This window comes from Candoia aspera, chromosome 1 (genome assembly GCF_035149785.1).
Source record: "Candoia aspera isolate rCanAsp1 chromosome 1, rCanAsp1.hap2, whole genome shotgun sequence".
NCBI classification, from domain to species: domain Eukaryota; kingdom Metazoa; phylum Chordata; class Lepidosauria; order Squamata; family Boidae; genus Candoia; species Candoia aspera.
In genome coordinates this window covers 126,985,174-127,001,870 of record NC_086153.1, presented here as the reverse complement: position 1 = coordinate 127,001,870, position 16,697 = coordinate 126,985,174, and the positions used below count along the sequence as shown (strand labels likewise).

At 37.3% G+C, this 16,697-nt stretch overlaps 1 protein-coding gene across 3 annotated transcripts in view; it reads left to right on the top strand.

Annotated features, from left to right (window-relative positions):
• Positions 1 to 1,901: 1,901 nt before the first annotated feature.
• PHF3 (PHD finger protein 3) overlaps positions 1,902 to 16,697 on the top strand; it is a 58,841-nt gene continuing 44,045 nt past the window's right edge. Inside the window, exons 1-2 of one of the 3 annotated variants that reach the window (XM_063313365.1) lie at positions 1,902 to 2,070; positions 14,409 to 14,677. In XM_063313365.1, coding sequence (XP_063169435.1) covers positions 14,434 to 14,677 — 244 coding nt within the window. In that variant the 5' untranslated portion in view covers positions 1,902 to 2,070; positions 14,409 to 14,433. Of the gene's footprint in view, positions 2,071 to 14,408; positions 14,678 to 16,697 lie in introns of those variants that run through there. The other 2 variants (XM_063313382.1, XM_063313374.1) reach the window with 2 other exon arrangements.

The window sequence follows — 16,697 nt, the reverse complement described above, 5'->3', positions numbered from 1 at the left end:
ACTTTCAATCATGTAAAATCTCACACAAAGTTCATCAAAACTTCATTTATCATATCAAATACTGCATGTTTCTATAGAGATTTACCAAACTCTGATTTTTCTTTTTTTTTTACAGTCACTGACCAGCATTCTATAATTTTTTTGTAAAAGGGTTGATATACCAAACAGGCTTTATTTTAGCAGTTGGCAGTACCTGGCTGATCTTATCTGGTTTTAGGAGCCAAGTAGAGTCAGGCCTGATTAGCACTTGGATGGCAGACCAGTGGGTCTGCAGGCTGGAGTGGGAAGTCCAAGGGTAATGGAAATGTACTTCACTACTGTTACCAAGAAAACTGCCTGGTTTTGTCTATGTCAGTGTTTCTCAACCTTGGCAACTTTAAGATGTCTGGGCTTCAACTCCCAGAATTCCCCAGCCAACCAAAGTTGCCAAGGTTGAGAATCACTGGTCTATGTAATCACCAGGAGTAAGTTTTGGCTTGAGGGCAATTTTTATTGTTTTTACAGTGTCTTTAGCAACAACCGCTTTTAATAGACAGGCGGGACTGTGGTGGGAAATCGACAGTAGAGCATCTAGCTCAAAGGTCAGGAAGTTCTTTTAATAGCTTTACCTCTCTGTTAGCTAAGTTTTGGAATTCTATCATGTGGTGGTAAAAACTGTACTTTTTATATTTTATTTATCATTCTCTGTGTTTATGTATGGAGAAAATGCATATATTTAGCCACTTGAAGACAATCAGTTTTTTAAATTGTGTATGCCTGTGTTTCTTAAAGTGTGGTCCAAGGTAATCCTCTCAGGGGTCGGTGAAATCAAAATTATTTCCCAGATACTGAAGATTTTTGCAAAAATTTGAAACAATATCACTCTTCTCATTATTTAAAATTAAAATACTGTGGGTTTGTGCAGTGTATGGGTCCAGCCAAGGAATATGATCACTCTGAGAAGCTGATTACTTGTAGGAACTAGTAAGTTACTCCCTAAATGGAAGCAGGCAATAAGTGATCATAGTGGGCTGCTAGTATTGAGGAGGAAAAAAAAGGCCACTTAGTGATATATGAGAGTATATTTTTCTACCTGACAGTTCATACATCCCTTGGGATGTATAAAAATTTAAAAACAGTATCACACTTCTCATTATTTTTTAAATAGTTTTTTTCATGGTTTTTTTACAAATGTTAATATTTAATGGATTAATTTATTCTTACATGATTCAATAAATAAATATTATACGAATGCAACAATTTATACAGTAAATCTTGATAAATATAACCCATACAAGCAAAACCTCGTTTGGGGTCCTCCATAGTTTTTAAAAGTGGGAAGGGGTCCTGAGAGCAAAAAGTTTCAGAAATACTGGGCTATGCTTTCTTGAAGCTTAATCCACATCTGGTTGAGGTGTGGAGAAACTTTCACATTTTTCAAGCGCCCAAGCTGTGCTTCCGCACAAACGTTATTTTCTACGGAAGAGGCTTTTAAATTGGAACTGAGCGCATCTGCCCAAGACACTGACGGAAAACGCGCCTTGTTTTCGACAAACGGTTTACAGTGGGGAAGGGAAACGCTTCAAGAGATTACGCATGCGCGCACACGCGCTCGCCACACAACGAACCACGCGCGGAGTAAACAGCCCCGTCACGTGAACGCGGCCTCCGCAGCTCGCTCGCTCGCCTTCTCTCTTTCTCTCCCGCCGCCGCTGCGTTTGAGAGAGTGAGCTTGAAGGCCAGCGTGGGCACGCGCCCGAGGGGCAGCGAGCGCCGCGAGTGACAAACGGGAGGGACTACCTGCTCCCTCCCGGAGGGGGGAAATGGGCGGGGAAGAGGGAGAGCGAGAGAGGAGAGAAGAAACCCGGACGTGTTTCCTTGAGCCAGCCAAGCAGTAACAGCCATTCGCTCGGTCTCCGCCCCCTTCCAGCCCTCCCTCGTGCCCTTCCACTTCCGCACGGCAGCCTTCCTTCCCTCCCATGGCCTGGGAGGGTTGCGGAGCCAGAAGAGAGACGTAAGAGAGGGAAGAAAAAAACCCAGCCCAAGAGCCACCTGGCCAAGCGAGGGAACGCGAGTCCCTGGCCAACACAGGTAAATACTGTCGCTTTGGGCGGTGGCGGCGGAGTCTAGAATCGCGGCCTACGAAGGCGGTCTGTTTTGGGGAGCCTGCTGACGGATTGGTGCCTGCGACGGTCGCCTCGATTCCCCCCTCCCCTCGCGGAAATGAGCCTCTGCCCGAACGTCCAGGATCCGGGCTTCTGTCCCCACCGTCTTTCTCCTGCTGCTATTCCTCCAACTGGCCCTTCCCTTCTTTCTCTGGCCTCTTCCGTGGCCCCGCCCCTCCGGTCGTGCGCTACCTTGGTGCCCCTCCTTGGCCTTGGTGCTCCTTGGCCTTGGTTCCTGTGGCCCCCACGAGGTGATTGGACTTGAGTTGGATGTCCCGGCTGGGACTGTTGGGAGTTGTTCTACATCTGAAGGAGCACGTATGGCCCATCCCTCTGAGCAGTCTTGGCACGTCATGCGTAGCCACCTTGAAAACAGCAGTCTATGCCATGCCTAACATTCCCAACTCCCCTTCAGAATTCCAGTTCGCTCTAATCCTCTGCCTAATCATATTTGGTAGTTAACATCAAGCAAACGGTTGTTCTGAACTGATGACAGCACTTCATAGGATAAGGGAACTAGTAACATAGTAACGGAATTTGCACTTTTGGCTTGAAGTAACCTCCAGAGGTAATCGGGCTTTACCGTCTGATTAGCTTTTATGGGTAGAACTGTTAACCTCTCAATAATTAGCCTGCTTATATTCAACTCACTTAATGGGTCTAGAACAGCCACCCCATATTTGGTGCCCTTGAGATGTCTTATAATTCTCCTGCCCTTCCCCACCAGAATGTTCAAAATCTGACTCAGAATCACTGGGAGTTGAAGTCCAACATATTTAGAGGGTGCCGGGTTTGGGAAGACTGGTCTAGAATTTCGGTCATCTCCCAGAGCCTTCACTTTGCAGTAATTACTCTGGCTCATTTCACTATGTCCACGAACATGCACTCAGAGGATGGAACAAAATGCCACCCTTCTGTTGCTCTTTAGTAATGCTTTGTGTGGGTAACAGGATATTTACATTTTTTTAAAGACATTCCTGTCATCCCTTTCTAATGCATATGCATTACTTATGTTTTGGTGGAAAACAAATAACTATAAAGTGTTATTGAGGCTTTGTAAGATGACCTAAGTTCATTTTCTCTCTGATAGACTGTGAGTCAACCATGGGTCAGTATGAATAAGGTCCCCACCCCCGAGCTGTTATTGAATTGTTAGTGCCATTCCCTTTCGCCATCTTTAGATAAATTCCTCCAAAAAATGATGTTCTCAGATATTGAAACAAGAAAATATATATTGTACGCTTTCCCAGTAAGGGATATGTTTTTACTTTCATTTATTTATTTTAAATGTAAATTTGAAAATTGCTCAGCCACATAAATCTATCACAATATGAAATAACATCACACTATAATTTTCAGACTGACTTTATAGTTTAATTCGTGAACGTTATGTGTTGTTTTTGTGTTTTGAATTTTGATGTATCTTATTTATGGGTTTTATTCTGAGTAATGGCTATAACCATATGAACAGTTGGTTGGCTGTACCTTTCAGCCATGATGTTATCTTGGGTCAGCTTTTGTGATTTCTGAGCTGTTGCAAGAACATGATCAGAGATGACACCTTGTTTATATGTTAATATGATTATCTTAGATTACATTTCTTATGGTCTTTTATTTATACAGATGTACTACCAAATTCACTGAAAGTTATTCCAAATAAGCCCAATTAAGAGTGTGATCTTGGTGCCATTTTTCTCATCTGGAATTAGAAGGGACAGTTTTTCAGAAATATTGTGTACAGTGAAATTCAAGCATAGGAATATTGAATCTATTTAAACAATAATACTGTGGATGTAAAAAATACTGCTATTGCACATTTTAGTGATCATATGATAGCATTTGCTGATGTTGGGCACATGCTGTCGATGTTGATAGTTTGATCTTATTAAATAATTCTGTGTTATGTTTAGGGCTGTCTAATTGACTGTACAGATGTCAGTGCTTTGGTTTGGGAGGATGAAAGGCTCTAAATATTGGAAAGTTTTAATAAAATTTCAATTTTAGAAAAGGTGGAAAGAGTTCTGAGATCAAATTAATTTAAAGTACTTAAATATTTTATTTTGCAGCTATTTTGAGGATGCCTGTATAGCTACTATTTTCTCTTAGAATACTTCTGTTTTCACCTAGCTGATCATTGATATTATATGTCTGTTATCAGTTCCATCTCTGTAAAGTTTAGCAGCAAACTGACTTCTATTTTTCTGCTGTGCTACAGTACTGTGGCAATACATGCATATTTTTGAACCTCTGTCCTTTTGCCTTGTCAGTGGAGAATTTTGGAGAGTGCCTTCCGTTGCATATTATAGTTTGATTTTAAAATAGAATGCCTTCCTGCACACATTATCTATGTGCCACACCTGTGGCATAAGGGCATGAGCACTCAATGCATTCTACAGTTATAGAACCCCCTTTCTCCTTAAGAATCATCAGAATTCAACTTTTGGTGTTTCTTCGAAACACTTTTAAGCTACACTTACAACAGCTAATATTTAAGCACATGTACTTTTGTGCAATACTTCTTAAATTATGTCTATTTCATTCTGGTTTTATGATGTTAAGCATTATTTTTAACCTGCCTGATATCTACAGTCATGTAAAAAAGTAAGTAAACCCCATTTTTTAAAACTTTTCAGCATATTTTAACATGCAGATATTTGATCTTCATTCCAACAATATTGATAGATCAAGGAGATACAATAAAACAAATGTCATGCATCATTTACATTTTGTAGTCCATTGCATAATTTAAATAAATATAATTGTAAATTTTGCATGTGGAAAAAGTAAGTACATTTATCACTATCTCAAATACCTGAAATTAGTATCAGGTACACCAAATCAGGTGCAAATGATTAGAACGTTGTTAAAGAGGATCTGGCAGGAACCTGTCTTATTGAAACATCAAACATTTAGTTTGATTTGCTGTTTGTTGTTGAAGTGTGTGGTATCACCATGCCTGGATGGAAAGAGCTCCCTGAAGCCTTCAGAAAAAAAGATTATAGAAACCTATGAGTCTGGGAAGGGATTTAAAAAGATTGCCAAACAACTGGACATCAGTCGTTCGACTGTCCAAAAGATCATCTACATACAAGTGGAGAAGATTTCAAACAACTGCCACTTTGTCCACGCCAGGCCGTCCAAGCAAGTTCAGCCCGAGTGCAGTATGCTGAAAGAAGTCTCTGAGAACCCCAGAATTTCATAACATGACCTACAGATAGCTCTTGCCACTATTGTCAAAGTGCATGAGTCTACCATTAGAAAGAACCTGCACAAATTAGATCTACATGAGAGGTGTGCCAGGAGGAAACTTTTGCTGTCCAGAAAGAACATCAGGGCAAGACTAAAGTTTGCTCATGAACACCTAGTAGGCAAAGACCAGGACTTCTGGAACAATGTACTCTGGACAGACAAGGCAAAGTACCAGAAGTCATGTTTGGTGGCAACCAAAAATAGCATTTCATCAGAGGAACCTGATACCAAATATAAATCATGGTAGTGGAAATGTCATGGTTGTGGGGCTGCTTTGCTGCATCAAGTCCTGGGCAGCTCACCATCATAGAATCCACTATGAATTCTTCATTGTACCAGAGGGTGCTTGAGGATAACGTAAGACCATCTGTCAGAAGATTTAAGGTCAGCCGAAAGTGGACCTTGCAACATAACAGTGACCCTGAACATTCCAGTAAATCCACCAAGGACTGGCTGAAAAAAAGAAATGGAGGGTTCTGGAATGGCCAAGTCAAAGCCCAGATCTAAATCCCATCAAGGTGCAGTGGGTTGATATGACACAGACTGTGCATGCAAGAAACCCCTCAAACATCACATTGCTGAAAAAAAAATGGAAGGAGGAGTGGGAAGAAACTTCTCCCAGTTGATGTCAGAGACTGGTAAACAGTTATAAGAAATGCCTACTTGAGGTTGTTTCTGCCAAAGGGGCAATACCAGGCATTAGAGCCAAGGGTGTCTTTAACTTTTTCCATAGAAGGAAATGGCATACAGTATCTGTTAATTTTTTGTTGAATAAATGATTGCAAGGTCATTTCTTTTAGTTCAGTTGCATCACTTTTATCTTTAAATGCTATTTGAATGAAGATGAAATATTGACATGTCCACACATTTTCAAAAAGAAAAAAAACCTTTGCATGGGGTATACTTTTTCACATGACTGTAGATTAAACAACATTGCATCAGTAGTCTTCTGCTAGTGCAAGAGGATGTTCTCTTCTTGGCAATTCTCCTCCCAGATGTTCTAAAACTCTGCACCAGAAGACTGATAGATCTTCAGTGGAAAATTTTGAGTGTAGGTGGGGCTGCTCTTTTCCTCTTCCTTCAGTAGAAATTGTTCCCACTGATAGAAGCATACTGTTGGAGTCTACTTGGAGTGGAATAGAAATTTGTTGAAATATGCTTTTCTGCATATTTTGAAATATGCTTTTCTACATGTTTTCTACATCTTCATTTGGGAGGAATATACTATTTACATACACAGCATCTTTAGCTTGACAGGCAGATGATAAGCATTTCTGGTGGCATATTAGCCTCTAATATGCACTGTATGTCATTATTTGACTGCCTGGTTCATGGTTACTGTTTTGATGAGAACAGTACTGCATAAAGCTTTAAACAAATTGTGTAAGGACCTATCCTTGTGTCTTGAAAGCTATGAATCTGCATTCTGCCATAAACTTGAGAAATGTATTGATCTCTCCAGCCTAAATAAAAGGCATACATTTAGCCTTAAGGACATGTCTGGGAAATGATTATCCTAATATGGTAGATCACCCAAATTATTTAGAAACTCTTCTATGAAGTATAGACAATTTTGCTGAGCATGAACACTTGGCTAAATTTCTGTCGCCCTTCAAAATAAATGATTCCATTAAGTATGAGATCCCAACAATTCTAACATAACACGACGTAGTTGAGTTTGTTGGCATTTTAGCTTTTGTGCAAATTGCAAATATAGAAATAAGGACTGCAACACAGTTTTTTAAAGTTTTAGTGGGGTAAATTATTGTCGCCAAACTTTCGTCATAGATACACAGAATTTTCTTGATTTTGAAAATGTAACCATGCTAACTGGAAAATATTACTAGGTGAAATATATATTACTTCAAGTTATATACATTATACAGACCATTGCATAATTTTTATTTGTTTTTATTTGTTTTCTATCCTGCCTTTGAAAAACATTGCTTCTATTTATTTTTTTTCTATTTTGACAGACCATATTTCTTGTTAAAAATACGTATGAGTGTACCTTCAGAAGACCCAATGCTATATTTGGATACAGTATTCTGACTTAAAAATTTGGAAACAAAATTGAGTGTGTGTATTGGTTCAGAATTGTGACATATTTAAGCCAAAAATTTGTATCAGAATCTTCACATTTCTATTTAAAATACTATCCTTTCAGAGCAGCCATAAATTTAATAGAGGCAGAGAGGGTATTGTCCTTTAAAACATTTAAATTTGGTTTATGGAAACTTTGTACTGATGCAGTAAGAATGATAACATAGTTGAAAACTAAATCATTTGAAAATTAAAGGCTTCCAATGGGGGGCATGGCTGACTGAATAGCTGTATCCACAGGCTCCGCGGACAGAACTGACAACACGGCGTTGTCTGGCTTGGATAGTTTTTTTCCTGAAGCCCAGAGCTTTTTCATGAATAAAGAAAAAGCTTGGAATCATCCCATCTGCCCTCCAAAACGTCACTTTGTAGCCCGAGAATTGCAAACAGTGTTCGCAATGATCCGATAAGAAATGATGGGAAGCGGGGACATCACCATTTCCAAGCTGCACTGTAGCCTTAAAGGGACACTAAGTCAAGCCTCCCCATTTCTAAATCACCCAATTTATATATTTTTAAATGTATGTACCCTAAGAGACGCTTTCTACAGCAAGGAGAAGCAGGGTCTCTTGGTGCATTATCTCTGGATTATTTTTTTGTTTTATTTTTTTTAAGTTTTGGCTTGTTTTCCCTTTTAATTGTTAAGGAGGGCTGAGAATAAATAATTGTCTCCCTGCTATTATTTTTGTACTGAATTTGAAGGATTTAATATTTTCCTACATGTTGAATCTGCTGTTTTGAATCTTCAGTTTTCTGTTGTCACTTTTACTGGGAGGTGCTTGTTAGCATACTGTCTCTTGTCAAGATCTTTTGGTAATTTTCTATTAACTCATTAACTGCTATCTGCTAGTCAAGTATCTAGGGGGTGCCATAATCTACTGCCTGAAACATGGAGGATTTCAAGGAGGCTTTCTCAGAGTTCTGTTTTGACTTAAAGCAGATTTTCTCTGATTCCTGTCAATTCATTTTGCAAGATATTCAGGACATTGTGGAAAATGTTAGCTTTAAAATGTGTCATCTGGCTGAGGGCGGTTTGGAAGAAGCTGAAGTTTTTAACAAAGATAGGGATGTTTCTACTGATAGCGAGATTGAAGATTTTATTGAAATGCCAGGAGAAGATTACATTTGGTGGTGAAGGGGTTAGAGGGACAGTCTGAGTTGCAAATCAAAATGGAGTTGTTTTTCTGCTGGAATATTATGGGAAAGAAGAGGCTTTGTTCTGTGGGAGGTTTTTTGCTGAGAAGTCTGAGTTTCTAAGGGGGGCAGTTGGGCTGTTTGAGTTTTGTATGAAAAATGCCCTGTGTGTAATATGGAGATATGTAAATGTTTTGGTATATTTTGAAGTCGGGTAGAAATTTAAGAATGTTCACTTGGATTGATATTGAGGCTTGTATTATTTCATTTTTCTTTAATGATTTGGATTAAGATTTACTTTTAAGTAAATTGCTTTTAAGTTTTGTTTGATGTTTAAGATTTATAAGGTATAATAATAATAGTTTGATTTTAGTTTTAATAGGGTTAGGATTGTTGTATTATTAATTATAAAAGTAGACCATTTATATGTTTTTATAATCTGATTTCTATTATACTGGACAGAAACATATGAAATAGTGGTAGGAAATAACTAACTAACTAACTAACTAACTGCTTTTCAGGGGAGGGAATTTGATTTAGAGGTTTATATATTTCTTTCCCCCCCTAAATATTAAGGGAAGGAACAATCAGATCTAGTGATTTTTATAACGTGCTAATGGAATGACTTAGATATAATGTGATCTTGGTTTAATATAGAGTAAGGGATAGATTATGGAAATTGCTATATATTCTTGTTGTTGAAAGTTGGAAGTCACCTCTTCATTTAATCTTCAAAATTCTTTTTTCTTTCTGTTTCACACTCTTTTAGTTTTTCTTTTTTGTAGTGTTTTGTTTTTTGTAGTTTTTCTTTGTTCTGAACTTAATAAAATTCTTATTAAAAAAAACAAAAAAAATAGAACACAAGTATAGCTTATTGTAATGCCATGCTTTTGTCATACCCTGACTCTATTTCCAAACTGATTCTTTGATTAAAATATAGTACTATTTATATATTATTTTTGATGGCAACTTTAATATTCCCATTCAAGTTTGAAGGTGTGACTAAAAATAAAGTACATTAAATTGTTGGTATAGCAGACTTTGTTTTAGTGAACTTTGGATACAGTTGACATGTTTGTTGAGATTAATGTCAGTTTAATCAAGGATTTGTCTATTAAATTGAAAATTTGTCTATTAAATTGAAGTTTTGCTGCAAATAATGTCATTGAAGTCAATTGTGTAATTATACAAATGAGGTAAATTGACACAAAAGAGAGAGATTTGGATATAAAATGCACTTGAATGGTTGGTTAAATAGATTTTTCATTGTGGTATGAAGATTTTGACTTTTCAGTTTTAAAGGGAATTAGCACTGAGGACGGAAAGGTATTTGTTGCAGCTTAATCTTCTAATTATGTACAGAGTGTCCCTGCTAATTTCACAAATACATTGTGTTCTCTCTCCTTCGCTCACTGTCTCTGATATCATGACATAATTATTTTAATTTTTTGTTTGCTATGTTATATAATGCCAGGTGTTGGGTTAATTTGATGGTCAGACTCTGTTTTGTATATAGTTTCATAGAAATTAATTTATAGATATAAAAACAAGCTAGCTGATAATGTATAATGCTCTTTTACATTAGTATAATTACTTCTTTATCTCTGCCTGTATACAGTTGTTGATGTTGTTAAAAATTTCCCTGCTTGGTAGATTAGTATTTTAGGTTAGTATTGCACTGGCTGCTAAATTAAAGGGGTTTTTTGTTTGTTTGTTTCTTGAGATTATTTAATGCCTATGTGCTTGCTTATACTGTGTACATAGCTTAATTCTGATTAGTAAAATCTCATTACCATGCTGCTCAATCATAAAATTTATAGTGGGATTTGGAGCCTGTCACCCAATCAAAGAACTCCATATATATATATTGCCTTATTTTTTGTAAAGAAAGAGTCTGGAATAGATAGACTGACTGATTGACTGACTTAGGGCCATAAACTTTTATTTATGCACACTTTATGGACTTTATTTACTTATAGAGCACTTGTGGGTGATCCCTAGTCCTCTCCTTGTCTGGAGAGGAATTACAAAGAGCTGGTCTACTCACCTGCTCTTCATTGTGCTGCGGCTGTTGGCTCAGCTTTTCATGGAGCTGTCTTCTGTTCTCCATTTCTTCCCTGGAAGTCCCCATGTGTTGTGAGATTAAGGAGTTTTGTGTCTTCTGACTGCTAGTTGGTGTTGATGGATGCGATCTGCTAGTCTTCTGCCTGTCTGTCCTACATAGTGGCTGATATAGTCCTTACACTGTAGTGTGTTTTGTTTTCTTCTTCCCTTGTGAACTTTATTCCTTTGAAGATGTTGTTGACTGTTTCATGTGTCTAGTTGTTCCATTTTTTATTATGATGAAGGTGTCATCTACATACCGGATCCATAATTTTGGTTGTATGTGTGGGGGTGCTATTTCTAGATGCTGCATTATAGTCTCTGCTATGAGTCCCGAGAGTGGTGATCCCATGGGTGTTCCTTTGCTTTGTTGGCATATTTGTTCATCCAACTGAAAGTAGGTAGTAAGGCAGAGGTTGATGAGGTCCATGATTCTGGGTATTTTGATCTTATTGTGTGTTGAATAGTACTGCTGCCATGGATTCTTTAACTAGTTCCACATCTATGGCTGTGAAGAATGTTGTGACATCAAATGAAACCATAATTTCATCTTCTTTTTTTAGGTGTTTGGTTTTTCTGGAGGCACTGTAGTGGGGAATTGATAGAATATTTGTTCCCTTCTGTAAGATGTCCAAGCTTTTGGCTTTTGTGTATTTTTGTGTAAGTTCTTTGGCTGTGTTATATGTTGGGGTCCCTGGTAACGATACAATTGGATGAAGAGGTATGTTGCACTTGTGTATTTTGGGGTGGCCATAAAGGTGTGGGAGGATGGCTCCCAAACTTTTCATCTGCCACTGTTCTACTTTTGTGATTTGACTTGTCTTGGTTAGGTGGTTGAGGATTCTCTTGATCAGGTTGTCCAGTTTCTGTATTGGCTGACCGACCAGCCAGCCAGCCAGCCAGCTTAGTATATTGGTTAAAGCACCAGACTAGAAACCAGAAGACTGTGAGTTTGGCACAAAGCCAGGAGACTATGAGTTAGGCACAAAGCCATCTGGGAGACCTTGGGCCAGTCACTCTCTTTCAGCCCTAGGAAGAAGGCAGTGGTAAGCCACTTCTGAAATTTGCCAAGAAAACTGCAGGGATGTGTCCAGGCAATCGCCAGGAGTCAAGACTGACTCGGCGTGTGTTTGTGTGTGCGCACATACACGCGCACATACACATATACACACATACTTCCCTCTTAAGTTATGTCCTTATGTCTATTGATAGCTAATTGATATTGGTGATTAAAAGTGGTATTATCTTTTGGCAGATGGTCTCATTTATATATATTTTAGATAGATACAGTTAGTTTGGTTTTGATTTAGCATAGAGAGGTGCACTTTTTCTAGCCTTTGGGCTCTATTTTGTGTTTGTGCCCTGCCTGTAGGAATTGGGGCTTGGCTGCTAACATCATGATATCACCTATGTGGGCGGAGTGGAAATATTTGGTCCTTTTTCTGCATGCATGTTGCTTATGGGAGCTTTAAGTGGCAAAGTCTATGTAAAGCTTAAGGTGCACATTTTTCTCCTGAAACCTTTTTTTAAAAAACAGAAAATATTAGTGTAGTTTTGTTGGTGTGTGTATATGGTGGGGGTGAGGGGGTGTTGAAGGATACATCAAGGTTTCCATTTTGCTCTAGAAATTTCAGTCCCACCTATACCAGGTAGGTTTGGGGGGCCCACAGTCGGGTTGTTGGGGTGCCATGTGCACCCTATGGGTACCCATCTTGTCTTAGCAGATGTTGTGGTTTGTAATAGTAAACAAAAAGCATAATGTAGTATGTGAACTCAGTCAATGTTGTTTTATAAAATAAATCATTGTGAAGTAAGCCATGACTCAGTATGCTATATGTTTCCAGTCATTGGCCATTATGTGGAATCCTTCAGTATGATAAACATGCCAGCTTCAAGGCAAGAACTGATAGAAGATATATATGAAATTGTCAGTCAGAAAAATGTCATTAAGCATAAGTACAAGATGTCACATTTTCCGCTATGCATTGTTTCTTGTGATAGATCGTTGTAGACATATGACTGCAGTGTGAATTATCTGCTACTGATTACAAAATTCTGATAGTATTCTATTATGATCAATACAGGGATTTTGAAGTTGTTTCCTGAACATAAATCATCTTACTAATAGTTTATGCAGTGTATTATATACTGGCAAAGGCTTTTGTGATAGTCCTCTGATGTAGCAACCTTTCATTACAGTTTCACTGAATCTTTGGAACTTGTGGATTTAGATTATCAGTCCTTTGACAATGAAGTTAGTTTTTAAATAATTAAATTTAAAGTTACTGTCAGTATGTGTACTTAATTTTTTGTAGAAAGCAATTTTATTTTATAAATAATCATTTTCAAAAACTTGAAAGTTATGAAGCCAGTTATGCCCTCTGAATATTTCAAGAGAGCTGGTTTCTGGAGATTCAGAAAAATTGTCCAGCAGTGGAAATATTGAGTGGATATTGAATTTTATTTATTTTTATTAAACTCATCTATTTCCTGTACACTTCATTAGCTTTTACTATTATTTGTATCTTGGCATAAATCTGCTACATTTCAGTTTTCAGATAGATTGCTCCTATTTTTTTTTTTTATCCCAAAAGGTAACTTTTAATAACACCTAGAGATTAAAAAAAGCTATTTTGACATGAAGTATGTGGCATATGCTGCAATTGCTTTGCCTTGGATAGGGCCTGTCATAAATTTCTATTTTTATTTATAATAGCATTAATGTTAATTATGTTTAACAGTTGTACAAGAATCATGGAACAATTTTCTTCCCTCTTTATTTGTTAAAATATGGCTGAGATTTTACAGTGGCAGATTTTGACATGGACTAGAGTGATTCTCTCTGCAGAACATTTAGTTAATATTCAGTTAAAATTAACTGAGATTGAGTTAGTATTCGACTCATTCAGTTTCAGTAACAATTGAAAGTTATTGCCTGTCTATTCGGTATGGTGTAACTTGAAAGATAATCTAATTTTCATTTTCATCACTTTTTAATGTGATGTAGGGCTGATCTACATTTCCCATAGGAAGCATCTGTCTGGGACAGTCCCCAGTATATAGGGATGGAAATACTAAAAAGTGTGTAGTATTTTACTTTTTCTCTATGTGCTTTTCCCCATTTCATATGTTCTTTCCTTCCTTACTTTTCCCATTGACACAGGAGATTCCATGTATGGGAACTTTGCTTGGTAGAAAATAAGATGAGGATGTTGCAATGCAAAAACAGTTGAGTAGAATGCGTTTTGAACTCTTACATTACTTTTTCTCAGGATTCTCAAACACCTTTGCAAATTTAACTAGTGGGAAAAAGATCAGATGTGTTTGTGTATGCATGTGAGTGAGAAAGACAGAGAGAGAAAGAAAGAGAGAAGGGCTAAATATACATCCCTGCCTCCCATTTCTTTCATTTTGCTTGCTTTGCAATTGAAAAATAGTGACTGGGGTTCCTAAATCTCTGTTTTGGCCTTTTATTTGAAATTCATCAAATCTAAACATAAATGGCTAAATTTCCTGTTGTTGAAAAAAGATATAATTTTAATTTAATTTAATAAAGAGAAACAACTTCCAATGACTTATATAAGACAGTGATAAGCCACATCAAATTTGATATTTTTAGATAATTTCTAATCCATAGTTTATTTTTCTTATGGTATTTTTCTTGTCTTTCTATAGGGATTAAAGACACACAGGAGTCTTCATGGATATAGTTGATACATTTAACCATTTAATTCCTACTGAACACTTAGATGATGCCCTATTTCTAGGATCCAACCTGGAGAATGAAGTCTGTGAGGATTTTAGTACAAGTCAAAATGTCTTAGAGGATTCGCTGAAGAACATGCTCAGTGATAAGGACCCTATGCTAGGATCTGCAAGTGCTCAGTTCTGTTTGCCTGTTTTGGATAGCACTGATCCCAATTTCCAGATGCCTTGTTCAACAGGTAACTCTTAATATTTTCAAGTCTACACTTTTAAATAGAGCAGTATTGTAGTGTTCTCCCCTTTTTGGTCTGAAAATAATTATTTTCATTCTGCTCTGCTTTATGGCATGGAGCAAAAAGTTAAATTGCTAGTTGTCCCTTAATTCACTTGAAAATTATATCTAAGAAGCTTTAAAAGGGGAAGTGGAGCTACATGGTGCTACAGACTATTTTTTCTGTGAAGACACTGGTGTGCACAGTACCCTACCCTTCAGAAGTAAATGCAACTCACAGTCTGCAAATTTAGGCCACGTCAGTTTAAAAAAGATATTCTAATATAACTAAGGAATTTGTGGAATCTTCATTAAAAAGCTGAGAGAAGTATACATATATATAATATAAGCAGAGCAACTCCTACAATAGACGTTTCCCTTGGTCCTTCACAGATTTGTGTCTAGATAGATCCTCACTCTGCAGATAAGATTTCGGGGGGGCATGGAAAGCAGTGGGGAGAAAGAGTTTGATCAGTTGTAAAGGCCATCTTGCTGGAGACGCAAACCTAATGGGTTTTAGTGCTGCATAATAGGATGTAACTTTGGATATGCTTTTTTGGGAGGGAATCTTGTTCTTATATATTGTGCCTTAGTACAGGAAGCTTTTCAAGATGAATGATCCTATTAATTGGAGTGTCTTCTGTGCTGAATAGCTTTCTATATAAGATGGGTATAGTGACCTTCTGTAAGAAATGAATACGACATTGTTTGATATGTAGTCATATTGGAGTTTCAATATTGATCCTTAGATGTTATAAACTATTTGATTTGGCATGTGTCACAAACTCTTAAGCATTCTATATCACTTCCCCTCTGTCTTTCTAGCTATTGTGTGTCCTCCATCCCATGTCATTGCTATGGCTTGTGAAATCTTAGTCCCTTTTTGTTTCTGAAAAAATTAGGAAAAATAACTCCATTACCATGCATATAATTTGAAATGTAGAAGTGATTAGTTATGAAAAATATGAACTTCCATCAGTATCTTAAGCTAATGAAATAAATGTTAGTCAAAGATTTTAAAGATGTGATAGACTTTGCTGTTCTAAAGAGAAACTTAAGTCAGTCCTTAACTATGTTAACATAGTTGATTATGTCAACTTTACTAACAGTTAAGAATGCCATCCATGTATCACTTATCTAGAGGGAACTTCACTTGATCTTAATTATACTTGTTTCTGAATAAACTTTTGTAGGATTGGGGTAATTGAATCTAGAAAAAAATTGCTATCCTGAATCTATTTTTGTTTTATTTTAATTAATACTTTCTTGAAAATAGCAAGATCTGGATTTTGAATTTTTCTGCTGAATTCTACACTGAATGGCTAGCATTGATATTTATTTTAGTCCCAGTTATCTACAGTGACCACTGAGGAGGTTTAATATTTACACTTAGTATTAAGTTAATGTAGCGGGTTACATAGACAGCCAGTAGTGGTTAAAGCATCAGGCTAGAAACCAGGAGACCATGAGTTCTAGTCCTGCCTTGGGCATGAAGCCAGCTGGGTAACCTTTGGCCAGTCGCTTTCTCTCAGCCCTAGGAAAAAGGCAGTGGCAAACCACTTCCAAAAAAACTTGCCAGGAAACCTGCAGGGACTTGTCCAGGCAGTCTCTGAGAATCAGACATGATTGAATGGATTAAAAAAAAAGTTACATAGAGTTGTTGTAAAATACTTTTAAAGAAATAGGTAGTGCTGAAACTGCTAGAACTTTGAAATAAATACTGTTGGAAAAGAATAGCTATATTATCTTTTTTGTCATTAACAATAGCAACTTTGGTGATTCTATTTTTTGTAATAAAGACTTGTGTGTTGAATAGGTTGGTCATCAAGAATAGGCTGGTAGTGATGTAAGTGTTTGAATGCTTGAGATGGGTATAGCTGTCTGGAGTGCCTTGAGCCAGAGTTTTAGGTTTTCCACTGAATTTTGAAACTCTTGGGGGGGGGAGGGTTGTGTGTGTGATGCTCAAAATATGCACAATGTATGTTATA